This window comes from Camelus dromedarius, chromosome 12, assembly GCF_036321535.1.
Source record: "Camelus dromedarius isolate mCamDro1 chromosome 12, mCamDro1.pat, whole genome shotgun sequence".
Classification (NCBI taxonomy): domain Eukaryota; kingdom Metazoa; phylum Chordata; class Mammalia; order Artiodactyla; family Camelidae; genus Camelus; species Camelus dromedarius.
Genome location: NC_087447.1, coordinates 8,881,650 through 8,903,386, shown reverse-complemented (window position 1 = coordinate 8,903,386; position 21,737 = coordinate 8,881,650). Strand labels below are relative to the sequence as shown.

The window sequence follows — 21,737 nt, the reverse complement described above, 5'->3', positions numbered from 1 at the left end:
CAACAAACATTTTGAGCAGTTGCAGTGTACCGGGCTCCATATCAGGCCCAGGGCATAAAGCAATGAACATAACTGCCCAGATAGTACCCATCATGGGGCTATTACTCCCTTTAAGCCACAGCCCCCAAGAGGTCCCCAGTGTGGCTCTGCCAGGAAAATGGGTTCCAGGCACCCCTGTCTGAAGTTCAGTGCTTTTCTCCCATGACAACAAGTTGTAGCCACTGACCAGCTCACAAAGATCCAGACCACTCCTGTTTCATTCCTCTGAAGAGCTGTTGCCCCAGATCACTGGGAATTAGCTTTTTTGAGTTTCTGAACCATTTGTTCTTCATCCAACATTTATGAAGACTTCCAGAGAACTAGGCACTGTTCTGGCCCCATGTTACAAATAGAACTGTCAAGGCTCCTGCCCATAAGATGCTCATAGCTTACTCTATGGACAGGGAACCCCACCAAAGGACCACCATCAGTGCTGGGAATTTCCTTGGAAAAGATGTGGGCAGTGCTTTGGCAGGAAGCTTAGCTGACAGAAACCTTTTGCAACAGCTGCCTTTTTGTTGAGAACTGCCGTGAGGGCTGCAAAATTACTTTGGGGGTTAATTTTAATCATTCCCAGCCAATTTCAATTCCCCCTAGCCTACCCACCCAGAGGGACTGAACTGAACACTCTGACACTGGGCACTTAAGAAACAAAGGCTCATTCATCATTCACGGAACACTTGAATGAACAACAGGAAAGCCAGAAATGGCGCAAGTTTCCCAACCTCCCATTCCCCTACTCTGGATCCCACGAAGAAGAGTGTCACCAATCTCAGGCTGGACGAGTTCACAAAGGACAAGATATCAGTGGCTCCTCCTAGACAAGTGGCTCTCAAAGGGTGGTCCCCACACTGGTAACTGCAGCATCACTTAAGAGCTCATCAGAAATGCGAATTCGTGGGCCCCACCCAAGACCTACTGACTCAGAAATGCCGGGGTGGGAATGGATAAATTGGGAGTTTGAGATTTGCACATACTGACTACTATATATAAAACAGATAAACAAGTTTCTACTGTGTAGCACAGGGAACTATATTCAATATTTTGTAGTAACCTATAATGAAAAAGAATATGAAAATGAATATATGTATGTATATGTATGACTGAAACATGATGCTGTACACCAGAAATTGACAAAACATTGTAAACTGACTATATTTCAATTTTAAAAAAAGTAAAAAAAAAAAAAAAAAAGAAAAGAAATGCAAATTCTTGAGCCTCACCCCAGACCAACTGAATCAGAAATGCTGGGGTGGGGCCCAGCAATCTGTATTTCACCTCCAGGTGATTCTGATGCTCGGTAAAGTCTGACACCATGGCTCAGTTGCATGGTTCTAACCCTTCCCATTACAGGGAGAGGTCCAGGGGCAGAGTTCTGCATCAGAGGCGCCATCCTCCAGGATGGATCCAATGTTGACTGCGCAGCCCTGGGATATGACTGGTGCTCACATCTGTCACAAACTTTCCCCCACCCTATCTATCAGAGCAGAAGCAATTGTTTATCTGTCCCTCTCTTTCAGTGTTGAAAAAGAAGAGAAGGGACCCATATCTCTCAGTGCCTTGTCTCCTTCTAAGACTATTTGAGGCTATTATTGGCACAGCCAGCTTATCTTCTTGGGGAGGCCAGTTTAACACATCGTTACATTTATGCTGGGTTTTGCTGACCTATACAATCCATGCCAAAATGTACTCACTATGTGAACAGCTGACCCTCCATGTAAGAGCAGGAAAGGCAACTATAGAGTTGGGCTGTCCCATCAGACTGAAACCTTAACTTCTTTTCTCAAAAAGTGAATTTAGGCAAATTACAATTGTAGCAGGATGAACTGAAGGTTTCCTGGTCAAGGTTATGGTATAGCACACCTTTGGCTGAAGCAGGCTTCCTTTCCACAACCTTGTCCTTAGGCTGATGTTGAATTTCTCTGCATCCCCTGGCTTACGCTGTCAAACTGGGTCCCCAAGAGGTACCCCAATGACAGAGGAGGGTAGGTTTGGACACAAAGTAGCTGCAGAGAAGCCACAATTTGAGTGTGACACACAGACTCGACTACATGGAGAAGAGATAGGTTTTTAGAGTGCCTTTTGTGTACGATAGTCCAGTATTGAGAGAACCTTCATGGCTTCACAGATGTCTGGGGGAAATTTCATAAATAACAATTGCCAGAGGCAGGGCTATGTTAGCCAGAATGGTCAGAGATTCAGCAAGATAATTCTGGTTGCTGATACTTTCTGGCCCCCATCTCTGTGGTCTCTGAGAAAAGGCAGAATTCAGAAAAGGACTTAGTTCTCCCTGGGCAATGCCCACTGCTTATTTCTTCTAATTCAAAGCTTTGGGCCTTGTGAGCTTTTGCCTCTACTTTACATAGTAGAATAATGTATCTTTTGGTTCATGCTACTCATCTAGTATCTTACAGTTGTTTTACCGGATAGAAACGTAAACTCAGTTTGAAGGACGCTATGGTAATGGTAATCGGTAATCTCGGGAAGCTCCCAGGGAATACAGGTAATTGGTTCCATCATTAAGGGGTCAGAGCCTTAAAAGAATGCTCCGGGGTATGGAGGAGAGAAAGTGTCAACAAAATAAAATTAGAGCACTATGATTGAAGGAATTCAGAACGGGGATCCTGAGGCTCAGATTGTTGCAGCAAAGTGTGTTACAGTTCAATGTTACAGCTCAGTTGTGACAGCAACCTGGATCCTGATGAGAGACCAAGCAGCATTTGGAGGATTAGAGAACTCAGGTTTATTAAGCCAGCAGGTCCAGAAGAATTAACACTGCAAGCTCTGGACCCCGTCTGTCGGTTTACACAGGCTTTTATAGGCTACCAGTAAAGACCTTGCAACATTTTGCAACATCATATGCAAATAAGGTATAACAAAGTGGACCAATCAGGAATGACAAAAATGGACCAATTAGGAATGATAGAAATGGGCCAATCAGGAGTGAGCTCAGGGAACCAATAGAATCTTAGGGGTAAGTTCCTCTTTCCTAGAAGACCGCCTGTTTTATAGAGGCAAAAAGCCAGATAATACCCTGGGCCAGGGAACCAGATGGCGCTGGCAGGAAAGTAGTGGCCCTGCCTGGGGGTCCTGCTGGTCTTTTTCATGGGGCTTCCCCCCTCAAGAGGACCCTATCACAGAAACTGATCAGTGACCACGTTTATCTTTCTGTTCTTTACCAAAGGTTAAGAGGAGAGAGAATTAAAAGGAAGAGACTGAATCTAAATGAATAACTAGCAAGGCTGCAAAACCTCTTGGGTAGAGGAAGGACTTAAGTGCGTGCGGCTGTGCTTTTCAATTTTCAGTTTACAAAACTGCAGCACGTCACTTCACTTATCTCATCAACGGCACCACCACGTCCCCAGCCTCGTAAGGAGGAGGAGGAGGAGTTCCCTGCATACAAGTAGGAAGCTCTCGAGCGTGGAGAGCCAGCATAGCCCCTGTCCTAGGAGCCCGACAGCGGGAGTCGAGCAGGAAGCGGCTACGCCGGCAGAAGTGCAGACGCCAGCAGAAGCGCTTGCGCCGCTGCCGCGCGTCGGGGCTTTACGGTAATTCTGCGAGGCGCGCCTGTCCCCCCTCGTGCGCAGGCGCGGAGTCGTTGCCTGCGGAGCGGTTGCGAGCAGAGCGATTCCCAGAACTGCTTCACCGGGAAGGGCTGGACTTGCAGGTTCCGAGGCCGCCTGGGCGGCTCAGCACAGCCTAAAGCCCCGGCGTCCGCCTCCTGCGGCGTCCTTGGTAAGTCCACGGGCCTGCGTGAGCAGCTGCCCGAGAGCCGGGGAAGCACCCTCCCAGGTGTCGGTGGCTGGAGGCGGGAGGGCACTGGCAAGATCCAGCCCTCAGGCCGCCTCTGGCCCCGCGGCGGGGGTGGGAGCCGGGGACACGTCCCCGGGAAATCGAGGCGCGACGTGGGGCAGAAGACGAAGGCTGGAGCTGCAGCCCCGCGCTCCATCCGCACCCCTCCCCGGCCTGGGACCCAGCACCGAACGGGAACCCGGTTTCCCCAGGGAAACTGAGGCCCGAGAGCAGCTGGCGAGGAGGCGCCGCGGGCTCTGAATCGCAGAGCATCCTACCTCCGCCTTGAAGCCGGCGGGTGCGCGGGGCCAGGGGCGTGCACTCTGGACTTTTCGTGCAAAGTTCAAACCGAGCCGCCTCTGTCCACCCTACTCCCTGAGTCTCAGGAATTTGCCTTCGGCTGTAAACATTCTCCCCTCCCGGAGTAGAAACTGGACCCTGTCCCCAGTGGGAGTCATGCCCCGTGCGGGGTTTCTTGGACCCGCCTGAAATGACACTTTCATCTTCCTGATCCCTAGGATCCGTCGGCATGAATCCCACCGTCATCGTGGTCCACGGTGGCGGAGCCAGCAATATCTCCAAGGACCGGAAAGAGCGTGTGCGCCAGGGCATCGTTAGAGCCGCCACCGCGGGTTACAACATCCTCAAGGAGGGAGGGAGCGCAGTTGACGCCGTGGAAGGAGCCGTGACCGTCCTGGAAGATGATCCCGAGTTCAACGCAGGTACATTTGCACCGCAACTGGTAACTGACGCCAGACCGGGTTAAGCTTCTCCCCCGCAAACAAAATAGAACCTTTCTAAAGTGTCAATGAATCTATTCCTTTTTATGGTACAACCTGATGTGCTAAAGAGATTTTAGAGTTTCCCTTTTTATTTGTTGACCAAGTTGCTTTAAAGAATTTTTAAATTCATTACTCCTTTTTCTTTAACCCGCTTCCTAGAATTAACGTATCAAGAGCCTTTGGGGGGTGGGGGCAAGGAGTAGACTGCTGTTGGGTAGCAACCTCTGGAGCCTCTGGATGTAATCTGAATAAAACTCCCATAAGGGAGGGCAAGGGGAAACTGAAGAAAAAGGCAGACAACTCCAGACTGGGAGGTGGCAGGTTTATGGGAACTTACATAAAAGGCTCATCTTGCAAGATAAGTAGACCTCTGTCCAAGCCCACCAGAATCTTAAAAGCCCCCTATACTGTCCAGATGGTCTCAACACCACATTTCTATCTCACGACTGTGTCCTTGGGCAGCTTCTAGAGCAGGAAGTCAAGTGGAGGGCACATTCCAGGGGAAGGGAGTGAATGCCACCCATTTCCCCACCCCAGCCAGCCCACAGGTCAATGGCTTTCACATTCTTTCCATGATTTCCCCCAGCACTCTTCCCTTCGTTACTGGCTCTTACATTCTCACACACCCCGTTTTCATCAGTGTGTCCTGAGTGGTCAGTGTGGGATTTCAAGAGCTATCTGACTACATTGGAGGCAGATGCAAAAGAAAACACAAGTTAAGATGATAATTCCCCAAATCAGTGATACCTTTTTTTACCAAGAGCCCCATGGTTCAGATCATTGTTCCTAAGTCCCCTAGGCTGGGAGCCAGATCACTGAGAGTGATCACTCGTGTTCTGTGATTTAACAAAGACAGCACATTAACATACTTATCAGGTATGAACACCCAGCATTCTGTTTCGATAACAGCATAGGTACCTCCTTGCGAGGCAGTAGTGATGTCCAAGGCCATCCTATTTCAGAGGAGAGCTTTTCTATTTAGACATTTCAGCATGCAGTGAGGACAGGCTTTGTTGGCTCTCATTCAGAGCTTGGTGAGTGAACTTAGTAAGGACCTTGTGTATGCTGTCCTGTCCTCCAGGCCAAAATGGAGGGCACAAAGACAACAGCCCAATGATCGTCCCAGCAAGAAACAGAAAGTGCCCACCGGGCCCTGAGGAGAGGGAGGTTGGCAGCCTTAGGAACTTGACCTGGTTGTACATACCGTAACTGTTAGCCAGGGGAGGCAGCACTGTCAAGCCAGAGGAGATGGGACTGGGGGCCGGATAGGCTGGACCAGAACCCCCACCTTCTCTTTCTCAGTGTTGTGCACATAATGCATTTCAACAGGTCCAGCTTTCAGCCAGACAATGGGATCCCAGTGGGGACTGAGCAGTTCCCCCTCACCCATCCTGGCAGGATGTCCCATTGCAAATTCCAGTAGATAATCTCCTTTCCCAGGCATGTTGAGGCTTGGTGTTCTCAGCATCACAGTGACCCTTGGTGTGAGTCAGGGCAGTGGCTGTTTCCTGACATACCTTTTTGGTATTGGGTGCTTCCACAGGGGTCATAACAGCATACTGTCCACCTTGAGCTCTGTTTTCCATTTGCCTTTCCCAACTGAGGTCAATACAAGCAAACTATTTCTAGCAGCCTCTATAATCCTATATAATATATAGATTTGTATATACATACAAATCCTATACAATGCTATAATTCTCTACAATAACTGTTTGGGAACTTGATACAAAAAGTGAACTCCCAGCAGTTACGGAGTTAGGTGGCAATGATTAACATTCATGACACAGCTTGTCTGAATGTTTGTGAAACATTGCCTTTGTTTACATTATATTCACATTTTCAATAGGGGTTTCATTTTGTGTTTAAAGCTTTTTTCATAATACTTAGTTTACTAAAAAGAATTGTTTTTTAGACAGCAACACTGTAAAAATTGAACTTTTAGATTTGGATGCTAGAAATATTCTTTAAAGATTTACTTAGATTGACAACCAAATCATGACCCTTTGCTTTCTGGGCCTGAAGTTGAGCAGTATTTACACAGAACTTTAAATAATTTATTTTCCCTACAATTCAATTTTATAAGCAGTCAGTCTCTGAAATAGCAGGATTTTTATTTACCACCCTCTTCCTGAACTCCTTACAATGTAACATCCATCTATAAGGTAAAGATCTGTGATGGGGTCTAGGAATTGTTTTTTGTTTATTTGCTTTGAAGCTTTCCAGGTGATTCTAAAGTACAACCAGGCTTAGAATCCACTGGCCTAATACTGTACAATTTCAAAAGGGGTTTTTTTTAGCATTATTTTTATATATAGTAAAATTTCCCCTTTTTTGTGTACAGCTTCATAAATGTGACAGTGTCATGTAACTACCTCCACAGTCAAAATATAAAACAGTTCTGTTATTCAATAATTCTCCCATGTCCCCTGGTGTCCACACCTCCATTCACCCCCAGCCCCTAATTGCAACTTATATGTTTTCTGCCCCTATGGTTTTTGCCTTTTCCAGGATGTCATAAATGGAATCATACAGTGTAGCCTTTTGAGTCTGGATTCTGCATTTAGCATAAGGCATTGTAGGGTCACCCATGTTGACACAAGTACTGGTAGTTTGTCCTTTTATACTGTTGAGTAGTATTCCATTGTGTGGATATACCATAGTTTTGGTCATTTACCAACTGAAGGACATGTTCATTTGGAGGCTAATCACTGCTAATCACTATAAACATTTACATACAGGTTTTTTGTGTACACCTAAGTTTTTATTTCTCTTGGGTGAATACCTTAAGTGTGGGACTGCTGGTCATATGGCAACTATATATTTAACTTTATTTGAAACTACCAAATTGTTTTCCAAAGTGACCCCCATTTTTTTTTCCCACCAGCAATATATGAAAGTTCTAGCTACTCCACCTCTTCACCAGCACTTGATATTGTCAGTATTTTTTATTTTAGCCATTCTAAGAGGTGTATGGTAGAATCTCATTTTGTATCAATTTGTATTTCCCTAATGGTAAATGACATTTGTTTTAGCATCTTTTCAAGACTTTTGTCAATTTCTTTATTGAGGTTTTTTTTCTTATTATTAAGTTTTAAGAGTTCTTTATATATTCTAGATATAGGTCATATATCAAATATGTGATTTGCAGATACTTTCTTCCCCTATTTGGCTTGTCTTTTCTTTCTCTTAACAGTGTCTTTTAAAGAACAGAAGTTCTTAATTTTGTAGTGTCCAATTTATCCCTTTTTTTAATGGATCCTGCTTTTTTGTGTTGTATCTTAAGAAATATTTGCCTGACCCAGGATCACAAATATTTTCTCTTGTCTTCTAGAAATTTTATTATTCTGTGTTTTAAATTTAGGTCTGTGATCCATTTTTAATAAGTTTTTGTATATGGTATGAAGTATATATCAGGGTTCAGTTTTTGCATAATTCTCAGCACCAGTTGCTGAAAAGGCAGGTCTTTATCCATTGTTGAGTATCATCTGACTTTATACATACAGATCTATTTCTGGACTCTGTTCTGTTCCATTGATCTGTATGTGTATCTTTTCACCAACATCAGGGTATCTTGATTACCATAGTTTTATAGTGTGTTAAAATCAGATAGTAAAAGTCTTTCAACTCTATTTTTTCATGATTGTTTTGTCTTTCCTACAAATTTGAGAATCATCTTGTCAATTTCCACCAAAAAAATTCCACTAGAATTTTTATTAGGATTGTGCTGAACCTGTAGATTAGTTTGTAAAGAATTGAAATCTTAACAATACTGAGCCTTCCAGTCCATGAACACAGAATATACGTTCATTTATTTGGCTCTCCTTTGATTTCTTTCATCAGTGTTTTGTAGTTTTCAGTGTACAAATCTTATAAATATTTTGTTAGATTTATAGCTAATTATTTCATGTATTTTGGTGCTATTGTAAATTTTAAAATCTCAACTACCAGTTGTTCATTGCTAGAATGTGAAAATACAGTTGATTTTTTTCATATGTTTATGTGCCACTGTATGTCTTCTACGTTAAGTTGTCTGTTAAAATCTTTGACTCATTTTTCAATCAGGTTGTTTCTTTTCTTTTTGTTGAGTTTTAAGAGTTCTTTGTATATCTTGGATAAGTTTTTTATCAGTTATGTCTTTTGTAAATACTTTCTCCCAATCTGTGGCTTGTCTTTTTATCTCTTGACAATGTCTCTCATAGAGCAGAAATGTTTTATATCAATAAGGTCCAACTTAACTATTTCTTCCTTTCATGGTTTTCATGCCTTTGGTGTTGTATCCAAAAAGCCAAACCCAAGGTCATCTAGATTTCTTCCTGTGTTATATTCTAGCAGCTTCACAGTTTTGCATTTTACATTTAGGCCTGTGATCCATTTTCAGATGATTTTTGTGATAGGTGCAAGGTCTGTGTCTAGATTTTCTGCATATGATATCCATATTTCAGCACCATTTGTTAAAAAGACTTGTCTTTGCTCCATTGTATTGTCTTTCTCTGGAGATTCTGCACCCAATTCCAGTGGGTGTGGGCTTCTCCACATGACCAAGCAATTCTTGGACACCCGCTAGGTGTCCTATAGTTCAACTCAAGCCTGACACTAACTACCTGGAGATGGCATCAGGTTCCAAAGGTTACAGGCTCAGTCCCACAGGACTGCCCTCCACTTTAGATGCCAACTGAAAGTCCATGTTGTTTCCTGAGCTTCTGACAGACTAGCTATAAATCAGAGGTCCCCACAACCCCCCCAATGAATTTGCTAGAGAGGCTCACAGAACTCAGGAAACCAATTTACTCACTAGATTACCAGTTGATTACAAAGGATATCAAAGGGTAGGAATCAACAGCCAGATGAAGAGATACAAAGGGTGGAGTCCTCTTGTCCCAGTGGAGCTTGTGGTCCGACCTTAGCACATGGAAGCCTTCTTGTTCACCACCCTGGAAGCTCTCAGAACCCCATCCTTTGGGGGTTTTATGGAAGCTACATTACAAAGGCATTATTGATTAGATCATTGGCCACTGGTGACTGATTCAACCTCCAGTCCTTCTCCCATCCCCAGAGATCAGGGGGTGGGACTAAAAGTTCCAACCCTCTAATCATGGTTGGTTCCCCTGACAACCAGCCTCCCCACCTTTAGGGGATTTTCAGAAGTCACCTCATTAACATAAACTGGATTGTGGTTGAAAGCAGCCTATTATAAGACACCCAATATGGATCTGAAGTGATCACAGGAATTGAGGACAAAAGACCAAATATTATAACAAAAGATGCTCCCATTGCTCTTCTCCCTTAGGAAATTTCAAGGGTTTTGGCAGCTGTGAACTAGAACCTGGACAAAGACCAAAATATGTATTTACTCTGAATCACAGTATCACACTTCCTTAGTCAAAGATCAGTTTATTATATATTTATGAAAAAAAGGGGGGAAGGGAACAATGAATAGACTGAACCAGTAGAAAACAAACAGCAGGATGACAAATGTATACCTAACCATATCAGTAATCACATTAAATGTAAATGGTCTAAACAGCCCAATAAAAAGCAGACTGTCAAACTGTACAGAAAGATGGGACACAATATGTGCTGCCAATAAACAATCCACTTTAAATATAAAGATGCAAATAGATTAGAAGTAAAAGAATGGACAGATTATACCATGCCAAAATGAGTCAAATGAAAGCTGGAACAACTATACTAATATTGGGCAAAGTATACCTCAGAATAAGGAACATTAAATAATAATAATGATGGTAAGTAATGGAAGGGTCAGTTCACCAAGAAGGCAACAAGCTATATAGCTAACAACAGTTTCAAAATACATGAAGTGAAAACTGATAGAACTCAAAGGAGAAACAGACGAATTCACAGCTACAATAAAAGAATTCAATACTCCTCTCCCAGTAATCAATAGAAACAGACAATCAAGATACAGAAGGTATGAGCAACATTATCAATGAACTCGACCTTACTGAGTTTATAGAACTTTCCATCCAACAGCAGAGTACACGTTCTCTTTAAGTGCAAAGGGCAAGATAGAACAGATTCTGAGCCAAAAACAAACCTTACAAAGTTAAAGGAGTGCAGATCACACAAAATATGTCCTTTGATCGTAACAGAATTAAACTAAAAATCAGTAACAGATACTTCAAAAATCCCCAAATACTTGGAAATTAAGTGTCACACTTAACCCATGAATCAATGAGGAAGTCACAAGGGAAATTAGGACACATTTTGAATAGAATGAAAATCAAGACAACATGCAAAAACTTGTAGTATGCAATCAAAGCAGTGCTAGGGTAAAATTTAAAACATTAAATTAAATAAAAAATTAAACAATCGTATTAGAAAAGAGTCTCAAATTAATGATCTAATAGGAAAGAGAACAAATTATGCATAAAACAAGCTGAATGCAGAAAGGAAATCATAAAGATAAATCAATGAAATTCAGAACAGAAAAAGAAAAAAACAGAAAAATCTACAAAATCCCCCTCCCCCACACCAAAAGCTAGTTTTTTGAAAAGAACAATAAACTTGATAAACTCTAGACCGACAAAAAAAAAAAAAAGACACAAATTACAAATATCAGGAATGAAAGAGGGAACCTCTCTACAGACCGTACGGACATTAAAAGCCTTAGATAGAAAAAAATGCTACAAATTCACCAACTTACACAAAATAGAAATTCCTTGAAAGACAACTGGCAAAGATCACTCAAAGAAAGATAGCCTGAATAGTCCCATATCTATTAAAGAATTTGATTTCTTAGTTAAAAACTTCCCATCAAAATAAAAAGCCAATCTACCAGACATTTACAAAGAAATGATACCGATTTTATACAACTCTTCAAGAAAAACCGAAGTGGAGAGTACACTTTCCAATTCATCATGTGAAGCCAGTATTACCCTCGTATCAAAGCCAGACAGATATAAGAAAATAAAACTTCAAACTAGGATCCCTCATGAACATAGATGCAAAATCCTCAAGGAAACACTATCAAATCAAACCCAGCATTATATATATATAAAATAATACATCACGGGGTGGTGGGGGGTTACAGCCCAGTGGAAGAGCATTTCTTAATTATGCGTCGTATTTCCTGTTTGTGTGCCCAGTAATTTCTTATTAGGTACCAAATACTTGTCAGGTGTTGGGTATTTTTATAACCCATTAAATATTCTTGAGCTTTGCTCTTATCCCCTTTTATAGATGAGGAAACAGTCACACAGTGGTTAAGAATAGCTAGGCTGACAGGTGTTGTCTGGGCAGAGAAAGTTGGAGAGAAGGTGCTAGTGGTAAAGAGAACAGAGTAATGAGAGCTCATGGTACATCAAGGGGATCTAATATTTCAGTAAAATGTAGCCAAGGAGACGAGATGAAGCTGGAAAAGTAAGTCAGGAGCCGAATCAGGAAAGGCGTCATATCTTTTATTTTGTAAGTCAAGGGGTACAAAGTCAGATTTGTGTTTTTAAAAATGTTCCTTTGACAATGGAGTAGAGGATAAATTTAAGTCAGCAGTTTAGAGGAAACTCCGAAGCCATTTCTAAATTCTTAATTCTGGCTTTGAGACTTCTTTTCGATTTTAGGTTGTGGATCTGTCTTGAACGAAAATGGTGAAGTTGAAATGGATGCTAGTATTATGAATGGGAAAGACTTGTCTGCAGGAGCGGTGTCCGCAGTCCGCTGTGTCGCAAATCCCATCAAACTTGCAAGACTTGTTATGGAAAAGGTATACGTGACTAAGGCACCCTTCCCCTGAGGAACTGTCACTGCCATATGTCAGTGACTAAAAGGGGGCTGACTGCAGGAAAGTCCTTGAGATCACTCTTCTCCTAAAATTGTATGAAAGAACAAAAATAAACCAGGATTCTGACCCCGTTGATGATGTAATTTGACTCATGATCACTTGACTGCTGATTACAGTTTTCATGTTACCTTCCTGTATATTCTTCAGCCTTCTCTCAACACATGTAACATAACACATACAAACTGAAGAGACCAACTGCTGAAATAGCATGCGTTAAATACAAATGGATTAAGTTCTCTAAATTTAAGATCATATGTAAGTTGAATTCCTAGTAATATTCCATCATTTGGGGGGTTTTTTTGAAAATACAAAAACTCAGAGAGCTAGGCTTTTTTCAACATTCAGAAAAGCAAGCCAGTAGAATTTGCATTTTTGAGGCTTGGTACCCAGAGAGAATAGTTATTTTCCACACGGATGGAACAGTTTAAAGATTTTAACTTTTCAAAAAACTAACTACTTTCCTATCTCTTTCTGGCTCAAGACACCTCACTGCTTTCTGACTGACCAAGGTGCAGCGAAATTTGCAGCGGCCATGGGGCTCCCAGCAGTTCCTGGAGAGCAGCTGGTAACAGAGAGAAACGTAAAACGCCTAGAAAAAGAAAAGCATGAGAAAGGGGCTCAGAAGTCAGACCATCAAAAGTAAGTGTCGTCTGGGGCTCACATTCTGGGGAGTTACTCAAGTATGAATGTTTGACAAATTCGTGATTATCCACTTCTTAATAAAAGACAAAAATCACTTGGTAGTTTCAGTTTTTGTACAAAACAGTTCACACTAAATAATGGGAAAACTGCTCTTTTGATTTTGAAATTTAACCTCATTTATTACTCCTGTGAATAGTAACTCAAGCTACCAGAGCTCCTTCTCCAGCATGAGTTAACAGATGGATGCTGTGTATTACTACATTAATTACCCGGATGCTTCTGGGTCAGTTTGTCATCTTAAGGAGACTACACAGGTCTCTGTGATCTCGACTCTTACACAGTGCATAGAAGTCAGTACAGCTCTTAGAAGTGAATTAATCATGGGTTCTGAGTTATAGTTTTCTGAATCCCAAATAAAATCCCCCTTCTTTAAAGCAAAATTTCAAAAATAAAATCTGAATGTGACCTGGAGGTTTATAATGGAATGTAGTCTATTAACTCTGCATACTCTTCCCGATTTGTAATGTTTAACCAGAGGTGTACTTTAGTATCACCTAAGGAGCTTTTTCAAAATACACACATCTGAACTCTTTTCCTAAAGAATCTAACTCAGTAGATCTGAGGAGGGAGGCCATGCAGGTCTGTTAGAAGAGTTTCCCAGGTAATTCTGAGGTGTCCCCGGGTCAAGATCTGTTTTACAAGATTGGCCACATGCTGGTAGCTGTTGGTCGTGCTCACCAAGTGTGCTGTTGTGTCTGTAGGTGAAGTCTCAGGAACGGGGTTGCTTTATCAATGGTTGATGTACATTTTAATAGATGTCGCCACATTACTTTCCAAAAACTCAACAACAACGCGCGTCTCCACCAGCCAGTACTGCTCTTTGATATAAGCAAGAGGGGCTCCTGCCCTGGGCCCTGCGCTTTAGGGGAACCTCATGTCACAAACACACAAAACAGTTGGTTTACTGCAGATACACAGCACCTCTATCGCTCAGCAGTGGCACAGCGTCACCCTCGTCATCCGCTCTGTGACTAATATCATTCAGCCCCCAGGGAAGTGCTTCTCTGCATTTCTTCCTCTGTGTCTTGGAAGTAAAGGCCACCTGAGTCTACAGGCGTGTGGATTATGCTACTGCTGACGTCAAAAATGGACACTGCTGTGGAGTGTGGGGAAGCGTTGAACAGCAGAACGCCTTAGGTAAGAGAAAAAGACAGATTAGTAATTTGTCAAATAAATTCTTACATAACAAAGTATTGTTTCCCAGAAGTGCCCGGTGCCCTCCTTCTCTCCTGTCTCCACGCTTCTGTTTGGTCCTGCAGTTACTCATAAATCAGCATGGAGTCCGCAGGACCTGCACATGAGGGCTGATTCCTGCTACTCTTAGATTTGTATGCACGTCGGTCTAGACCAGCACCATCCGATAGAAATATGAGAGCCGCATATGTAGTTTAACATTTTCTGGTGGCCACATTTTAAAAAAGTAAAAAGAAAGTGATGTTAATAATATATTTAACCCAGTACACCCAAAATATTATCATTTCAACATATGATCAATATAAGAAATTATTTATGAGATATTTTACATTCTTTCATGCTAAATCTTCAAAATCTGATGTGTCTTTCACACTGCCAGCACGTCTCGCTGTGGACTGCCCACATTTCCAGGGCTCAGCGGCCACAGGCAGTTAGTGGCCGCTGTATCGGAAGCACAGGTCTAAACAGAACATGCGTGAAGAACCCCTTCTTTATGTCAGCAACTAAATGGACACAATATTAGAATTATGGATGATTTTACTTTTATAAAAATACTTAAGATTGAGTTAAACTTTCAAAAATGTTGAGATTTTTAGCTTTTAAGTAATGTTTCTTTAAAATGTTATATTAATTATAATTCATGTTTAGACTTTAATATTAATAGATAATTTTGTATATTTTAGAAAAAACTAACTTTTGAAAGTATATCTTCAAATTACTTTTATTCTCTTTTTTGGATTTGCTCTTAATTTTGATGAAAATATATTCTAATTTTGTACACTGTCAGTATAGTTACATTTTTACTTTTTAATTCCTAGATGATTGAAAATGAGTACAAGTCAAGATTTTGATAGAAGAATACTAAAGTGGAATTCACAAAAGAAAAAAAAAAGCTAAACGGAAAAAAGAAGTAAAAAATCTTCAAAGAAACAGTCTGCTTTAAAAGTAAGCAGTCTTCTCCCAGGATGACCCACATAAAATTCAGAACATTATAAATTCCTGGTTCCATGAAGATTGAATTACTTATCAGAACAATGAAAATTAGTAGGAATATTATTCTCACCAAATCCACAGCTTGAACAATTCAGATGAAGTCCCTACAACTTCACGTTCTTTACTAAAGGAAGATTTAATTGCTAATCACAAAGAATCGTTTACCAAAAAAGGACGCATGCAGGTATTAGAATTGGGTGGAAACGGCTGAATAAACAGTAGACAGTTGATCACCGGAGAAGATAAAAGAAAATATTGATGTAATGTTCATGAAGGAATAATAGTATTTGGCCAAGCATAATGGTGCTTTCAATGGTACTGTCAACACAATGTTTACAGAAAACAATGGGAAATTTCTAGGTTTGTGAAAATTAGTTCAAAATTTGATAAAATGCCAAACATGTAGTTAGGGGAAAACAAAAACGAATGATTACTATCTAGGATAGAGAATTCAAATAGGTTAATTTAATGTGTAGTAAAGCAAGAGCTGAAATCATATCTAAAATTTTTAACAATTCCGTGGTTAACAATGTGCCATGGTCAGAAGACATGTTGAAAAGCTGGCATTTAAAAGGCAGGCCTGTGATAATGGAGCTAACGTGGAGGGTATGTAAAAGCTGTGGGAACACAAAGTCTGGCGAAGAATCCAAAAGCATTCTACGTGACATGCAGAGCCCAGTGGATCCATCTCTAGGAGACATGCCCTCCGCTGTCCATCACGGATGCTGTGGGACAGAGGCGGGTCCTCTGCAAGACTCTCCAGGTGTGCCCGAGGTGGAGCGGCTTCACTAGACTCACATCCAACCTCATAACAGACCTCGGACGCGTGGTGGGAATACCGCTAAATGCTCTTAAGGTGATTAGGTTGAATTTAGATATCAAGAGTCCAGCACAACCACAGGAGCTCCTCAAAGAGCAAATCACAGACTTTGACAGAAGGTGAAATTAATTTTGAATTTGCGCTTAGTATGAACTGTTCCTTTCTATTGACAAGCTTAAAAGCTTTTTTAAAAAAAAAATCCAAGTTTGGCTATTTCACTTTTTAAAGAATTTTTAAAATTTTTTTGAAGTATAGAGAAATAAAACCAAAAGTACGTGTGAAATATGCAAGAAAAATAACATCCTCATAAAATGTAAAGAAATTGAAACAAGGAAACAAATATTTGCCTAACTTGAAGGAAAAGATCCATGCACAAATGATCCTGAAACCAGTTTCTATAGAGGCAGTTGTTCTGTTCATGATAAATCAAAATGTAAGTATCATTTGGAGAAAGATTTGAACAAACTCGAGCAACACACTCCTATTTTCAGTTTTCTTTATAATATACCATCGTTGAAATTTGAAAGAAGATTTTTAGATATTCTGCATGGTCCTGACACTGGTTAAGAGATGACAAAAATGCCTATAACTGATTGTGATTTAAATGATCAAATTAAAATATTTAGTAACACCTTCTGTGATAATAATTTATCGTACGTAACCCCACACAGCATTTGAGTGCAGTAATGAAAAAATCGGGGTTCATTTCCAAATCTCAGCATGAAGAGTTTTATATATAATTCCCGTTGCTACTGCCTTAGCAGAGTGAAGCTTCTCCAAGTTAAAATTGATTAAAAGCTTGTTAAGAACTATTCGGACTGAAGAAAGGTCATTATTTGGCACTTTGTCAATAGAAAGCATGTTGATCATAGAACGTGATCAGTTCTTCCTGAAATGAAGGGAGGAAAATTAATTTTATGGAATAAACACATGATCATTTATGAGTTGGACATGTGTCTGTGTGTTTTTCCCCACTCGTTCAGCCATCACCAGCTGATCAGCATAGGATCCCGACTTGCATGATAATAATTAAATTGTCATCATTGGTAATTTGTCAACTTTTAATCAAATGAGAACCATAGCTTTGCAGTGCTTTTTCAAGATACATTTATCACAGTGGCAGGAGAGAACATATTTATTCTAAATACTAAGCGTGATGTGTGGGCCTCCATTTGCCTTCGTATTCTTGCCTCAACCCCTTGCAGGTGTGGGCGTGCTGCCACCAGCTGCCCCCTGGGCACCTCTTTCCTTACGTGGTGGGAGGTGGGAGCATCACTGTGGTCACTCCCCCCAGTGACCACCGGCTTGGGTACTTTTGTTGGTAGGCCATTCTTTTCCAGGAATTTGTCTATTTTTGATCATTTTTTTCTCTTTAGTTATTCTGTCCCCTTCTTATCAATCTTAAGGCTCTCGGCTAAAAAAAAAATTCCCAAATCTGTTGTTTTTATCTTGGTTTTACTTTGCTTATAGGTATTTTTGCCATGTGAAAGTTTTCTCTCTTTTTTTGTAATCAAATAAATAGTAGTCTCCCTCTTCTTGTATAGTCTGTAGGAGCAGAAACTTAGAAGGTATCCCCGCCCTGAGACATGCAGCCGCCCAGGTTTTCTTGAAGGATTTTGTTTTGTGTTTTTTATTTAGGTCCTTAGCTGTCCACCTTGGCTTTTATGAATGATGGAAGGTAGGGCTCCTGTCTTCTTTAAATAGAATTCTAGTCCCTTGAATGCCAGGCTCCGTTCAGCTATGATTCAGACTCCCTGTGTGATTGCCTAACAGGTCCCTCAAGCTTGTGTCCAGAACTACCCACCCCACCCTTCCACACACACCAGCAACAACACAGAAACCTACCCCTACGAGCCTTCCACCTTTCAATAAGTGTTTCTTGTTCCCTTTCAGTTCCTGAGGCCACAAGCCTTAGATTTCTCTCTCTCACACCCAGTTCACCTGCAAATTCTACCAACTCTGCCTTCAAAATGTCCCGGGTCCAGCCCACTCCTCCCCCTCCCCTCTGACACCACTCTGACACAGACCACTGCCTCCCAAGCTCCTAACTGGTCTCTGTTTCCACTCTCATCTCCCTCAGTCTGTACACAATAGCCAGAATGATTCTTTTAAGATGATTTTTGTAGACGTATAGCGCACAGCGCGAGTGCGTGCATAGATCAAATATGTAGCCCTTGGGGAATTTTCGCAGAGTGGACGCACCATGTGATCAGCACCCAGAGAAAGACCCTCGAACAGAGCCAGACCCCCGTTCCCTGCCCTCCCCGCAAGGCAGCCGCTCCCGGCTTCCAACACCGTGGATTAGCAGTGCCTGTTTTTGGACGTTATCTAAGTGGGATCATGTACCCCGTACTTTTTCGGCTGCCTCCTCTCATTGTATTTCTGAGAACCGCCCCTTTGCCAAGTGTGGCAGTATGTCGTCCCCTGCGCGTCACAGCTTATTTACTCTGGTGACGTTTGTGTCGTTTGTGGTTTGCTGTTGCTACAAATAGTGCTGCTGTGAGCATTTTGTACACTTTCTTGGTGAAACCATCTCCACGTTTCTGTTGGACAGAGATGGGGGAGTAAAACTGCCGAGTCGGCTGTAGTGGACCCTGCAGGTGGTCTCCCCGAGGGTCACACCGCCTGCGCCTCTGCGCCCACACTTGGTAGCAGGTCCTTTTCACTTTAGCCATGCCGCGCAGGGGTAGTGGTAAGAGTGATTGCTTTTAAAACTTAACCCGGATCGTGGCGCATCTCAGCTCAAGCCCTCCAGTGTCTTCCCACCTGCTCAGACTAAAAGCCCTACCAGTGGCCTGTAAGTAGGATGACTGAGGTGCAGAGTATAACGTGGGCAGGCCTGCTTTGCCATTTCCGTGAGTCGGGAATGCTGGAGTCAAAGTGTGTCGCGTGTGCCATGAACATACAGTATGGGAATGTAAGTGGTATTAGGCTGCACTGTCCCCTCTGGGAGTGTCTCTCAGCTTCAGCCTGTCACTTTTCCTGTTTCTTTTTGGCAGAAGCTTGGGGACCGTGGGCGCTGTCGCCGTGGACTGCAGAGGAAACGTGGCTTATGCGACCTCCACAGGGGGCATCGTCAACAAGCTGGCGGGCCGCGTCGGAGACACACCGTGCATAGGTGGGCTTGCAGGGTGGATGCCTGCCCTCCCCCCATCGTCTCGTCCTCATTTTCTGGTCCCTGCCCCTCCTCCCTGCTTCCTTCATTTCCTTCCTCCTCCTGAAGGTGGCAGCTTCAGAATTTCTGGGAGTGGCAGGGGGTGGAGGGAGTTGTCCAGAGCACATGGAGAAGGTGTCTGTGTCCAGCAGGCACGTGTTACCTGGGTGCTGTCTTTTGGGGGTGATTGGGAGGCAGGTGGAGAAGGGGTGCTGAGCTCGGCCCAACACCCCGCAGTGCCTCTTTCTCTCCAGCCCCAGTTTTAGGACCTGCAGACTATTCCCAGAGGGTTAAGTACACAAACCTCTTCGCAGGCATGGGCTCAAACGAGCAAACTAAGCAAGCTGAGAGTTTAAGTTTGCAGTTGTTAGAGCTGAGTGGCGTGAGAGGGACTCACCACTACTTCTGAGATAGTGCACAGTGAAGTGTGCTTTGCATGAACCTTGAAGGACCTTATCTAATTCCCAGGAGAGAGAGAGAGAGAGTGTGTGTGTGTGTATGAGACCCTGTGCAGTCTGGGCAGATGTGCTCTGGGGCAAAGGAGGGGCTGACCTGGTGTAGCTGCCCCAGGAAGGTCTGCCTCGCGGGGGCGCCCTCCATCCCCCCATCTCAGGTTATTCACCCAGCGCTCACTAGCTCACTGTGTAGTGACACCTCAGCGCTCTTGGGATTGAATATCTATGTAGCATTAGGCTTGGGATGTGTGTTTAAATTTCTTGACTATTGCCGCTCAGTTAGAACCAACCACCTTCCTTGAGCAGGATCTGGAGGTTATGCTGACAATGACATCGGAGCCATTTCCACGACGGGACATGGGGAAAGCATCCTGAAGGTGAACCTGGCCAGACTCACGCTCTTCCACGTAGAACAGGGTACGTGGAACAAGGTCATTCTGTCCGAGGACGAGGAAGCAGAAGCTGTTTACAGATAGGTGGGGAAGGAGAAGGGAGCCCTTTCCTGTTTGCTACAGATGTTGCTTTTGGGTTAACCTTCCACTCGGGTCTGGAAAGGAGAGCGTGTGGAGTACTCTCAGGGGGCTGTGGAGACCCAGAGCCCAGGTGTGGGAGAAGGGGCAGCTCCATGCAGGGCAAGGAGGGCCTTGTATGGTGAAGAGCTGCTCCGAGGCATTCAAATAGGAATCATTTACCAAGAATCTCTGTTCACTCACTTTGGTTTTTCCCATCAGATTCCTTTCAATAACTTGTATCGTTTCTCAACCTCTCCTTGTTTTTAGGAAAGACGTTAGAAGAGGCTGCGGACATGTCGTTGGGTTATATGAAGTCAAAGGTCAAAGGTGTCGGTGGCGTCATCCTGGTCAACCAAGCAGGAGACTGGGCGGCAAAGTGGACCTCCACGTCCATGCCCTGGGCGGCCGCAAAGGACGGCAGGCTGCACTCTGGAATCGACCTTGGCGAGACCAACGTCACTGACCTGCCCTAAGCCCCCGGGAGACTGTGTTCTAGATGCTAGCTTGGAGGGAAAGCACGCTTGCCTGGTGTGGAGATCTAGCTTAATCAATTAGATCTAGAAATGGAAAAATCCTATGGTCTGTCACTTGTTTTGTTGCCTTGATCAGTGTTTGGTTGGGAGCGGATTCCGAAGTGATATGAGAAATGCCCACATTAAGATCAAAATGAGACTAGTGAAGATGACACAGCCCGCAGAGCCGTCCTCGTGAGTGGGCCCCAGTGTCTTAGGTTAGAAAGAAGAAACAGCGTGATCTCAACAGGACAGAAGCAACCTCGGTGCAGGGAGTGCCTTTTGGAATTGGGTGGCCCACCACAGTGATGGAGGCTGTTGGCTGGAAGGTGTGGGGGTCCAGAGGACAGCAGTGCCCCCGGCAGGACCCAATGCAGGGGCGAGGTGGGGAGGGAGGAGCCAGTGGAGGAAGCAAAGGTGAGCAGCAGAGCTCAGTTCCGAGTCAGAAGAACATTGAGTAAAAGAACCTCTGAGGGACAAACTGATTTCTCAAAGAAAGTTCAGATCTTCTCTGACTTACTAATAGAGACATGTTTCCAGATACTTTGAAAGGCCCCTCTGGTAACCCACGGCTCTGATCGACCGATGAAGGGGCCTCAGGATGACTCTGGAGCTCCTTTAAGTCCGAGGGTTTTCTTGGGCTCACACACGAGCCTGCTCGCCGCGTGTTTCCCACCAGCCAGCCCGGCCGACCAAGGCCAGCCTCCGCCTGCCTGGCCCTCTGGGCCCTCGCGTAGCGAGCGGCGGGGCTCCTGGCCGCTCAGCCTCTCCTGCGACCAGGAAGGGCCAGGCACTGCTGAGATGAGCTGACTTACTGCTGTCCATCCTGTCCGGCGCCGTGGGTTCCCCCAGCTGAGCTGGGTGTGCAGCGCGGTCAGCCTGGCGAAGAAAGTGACTCCCTGGTGGAGGTGTTCCTGTTAGCCCCCTTACACTGGAAATGGCATTTTTGCTGTGACATTTCTGCCCAGTTTTTCAGTCTGTCAG

The 21,737-nt window shown here is 43.4% G+C and overlaps 1 protein-coding gene and 1 long non-coding RNA gene across 3 annotated transcripts; both read left to right on the top strand.

Annotated features, from left to right (window-relative positions):
* Positions 1 to 3,612: 3,612 nt before the first annotated feature.
* ASRGL1 (asparaginase and isoaspartyl peptidase 1) lies at positions 3,613 to 20,813 on the top strand. Of its 2 annotated transcripts, none has more exons than XM_031459456.2 (7): positions 3,613 to 3,774; positions 4,350 to 4,553; positions 12,191 to 12,333; positions 12,893 to 13,050; positions 19,123 to 19,238; positions 20,036 to 20,146; positions 20,509 to 20,813. In XM_031459456.2, exons 2-7 carry the CDS (start codon positions 4,361 to 4,363, stop codon positions 20,712 to 20,714), a joined length of 927 nt encoding a protein of 308 aa, XP_031315316.1. In that variant the 5' UTR covers positions 3,613 to 3,774; positions 4,350 to 4,360; the 3' UTR covers positions 20,715 to 20,813. The 2 variants fall into 2 exon arrangements, with proteins under 2 accessions (XP_031315316.1, XP_010981292.1); XM_010982990.3 differs by having other exon boundaries at positions 3,614 to 3,774; positions 19,120 to 19,238.
* LOC135322640 (uncharacterized) lies at positions 13,059 to 17,068 on the top strand. Its single transcript, XR_010383322.1, has 2 exons — positions 13,059 to 14,250; positions 15,126 to 17,068. It is a non-coding gene; the product is annotated as an uncharacterized LOC135322640 (long non-coding RNA).
* Positions 20,814 to 21,737: the final 924 nt, after the last annotated feature.

Bases quoted from the DNA above. Each gene is read 5' to 3' on its own strand.
- ASRGL1 (XM_010982990.3), top strand. From the start codon at position 4,361: ATGAATCCCACCGTCATCGTGGTCCACGGTGGCGGAGCCAGCAATATC. The intron at 12,334-12,892 runs GTATACGTGACT...TTCTGGCTCAAG, and splicing joins CAAGACTTGTTATGGAAAAG to ACACCTCACTGCTTTCTGAC. The intron at 19,239-20,035 runs GTGGGCTTGCAG...TTCCTTGAGCAG, and splicing joins CGGAGACACACCGTGCATAG to GATCTGGAGGTTATGCTGAC.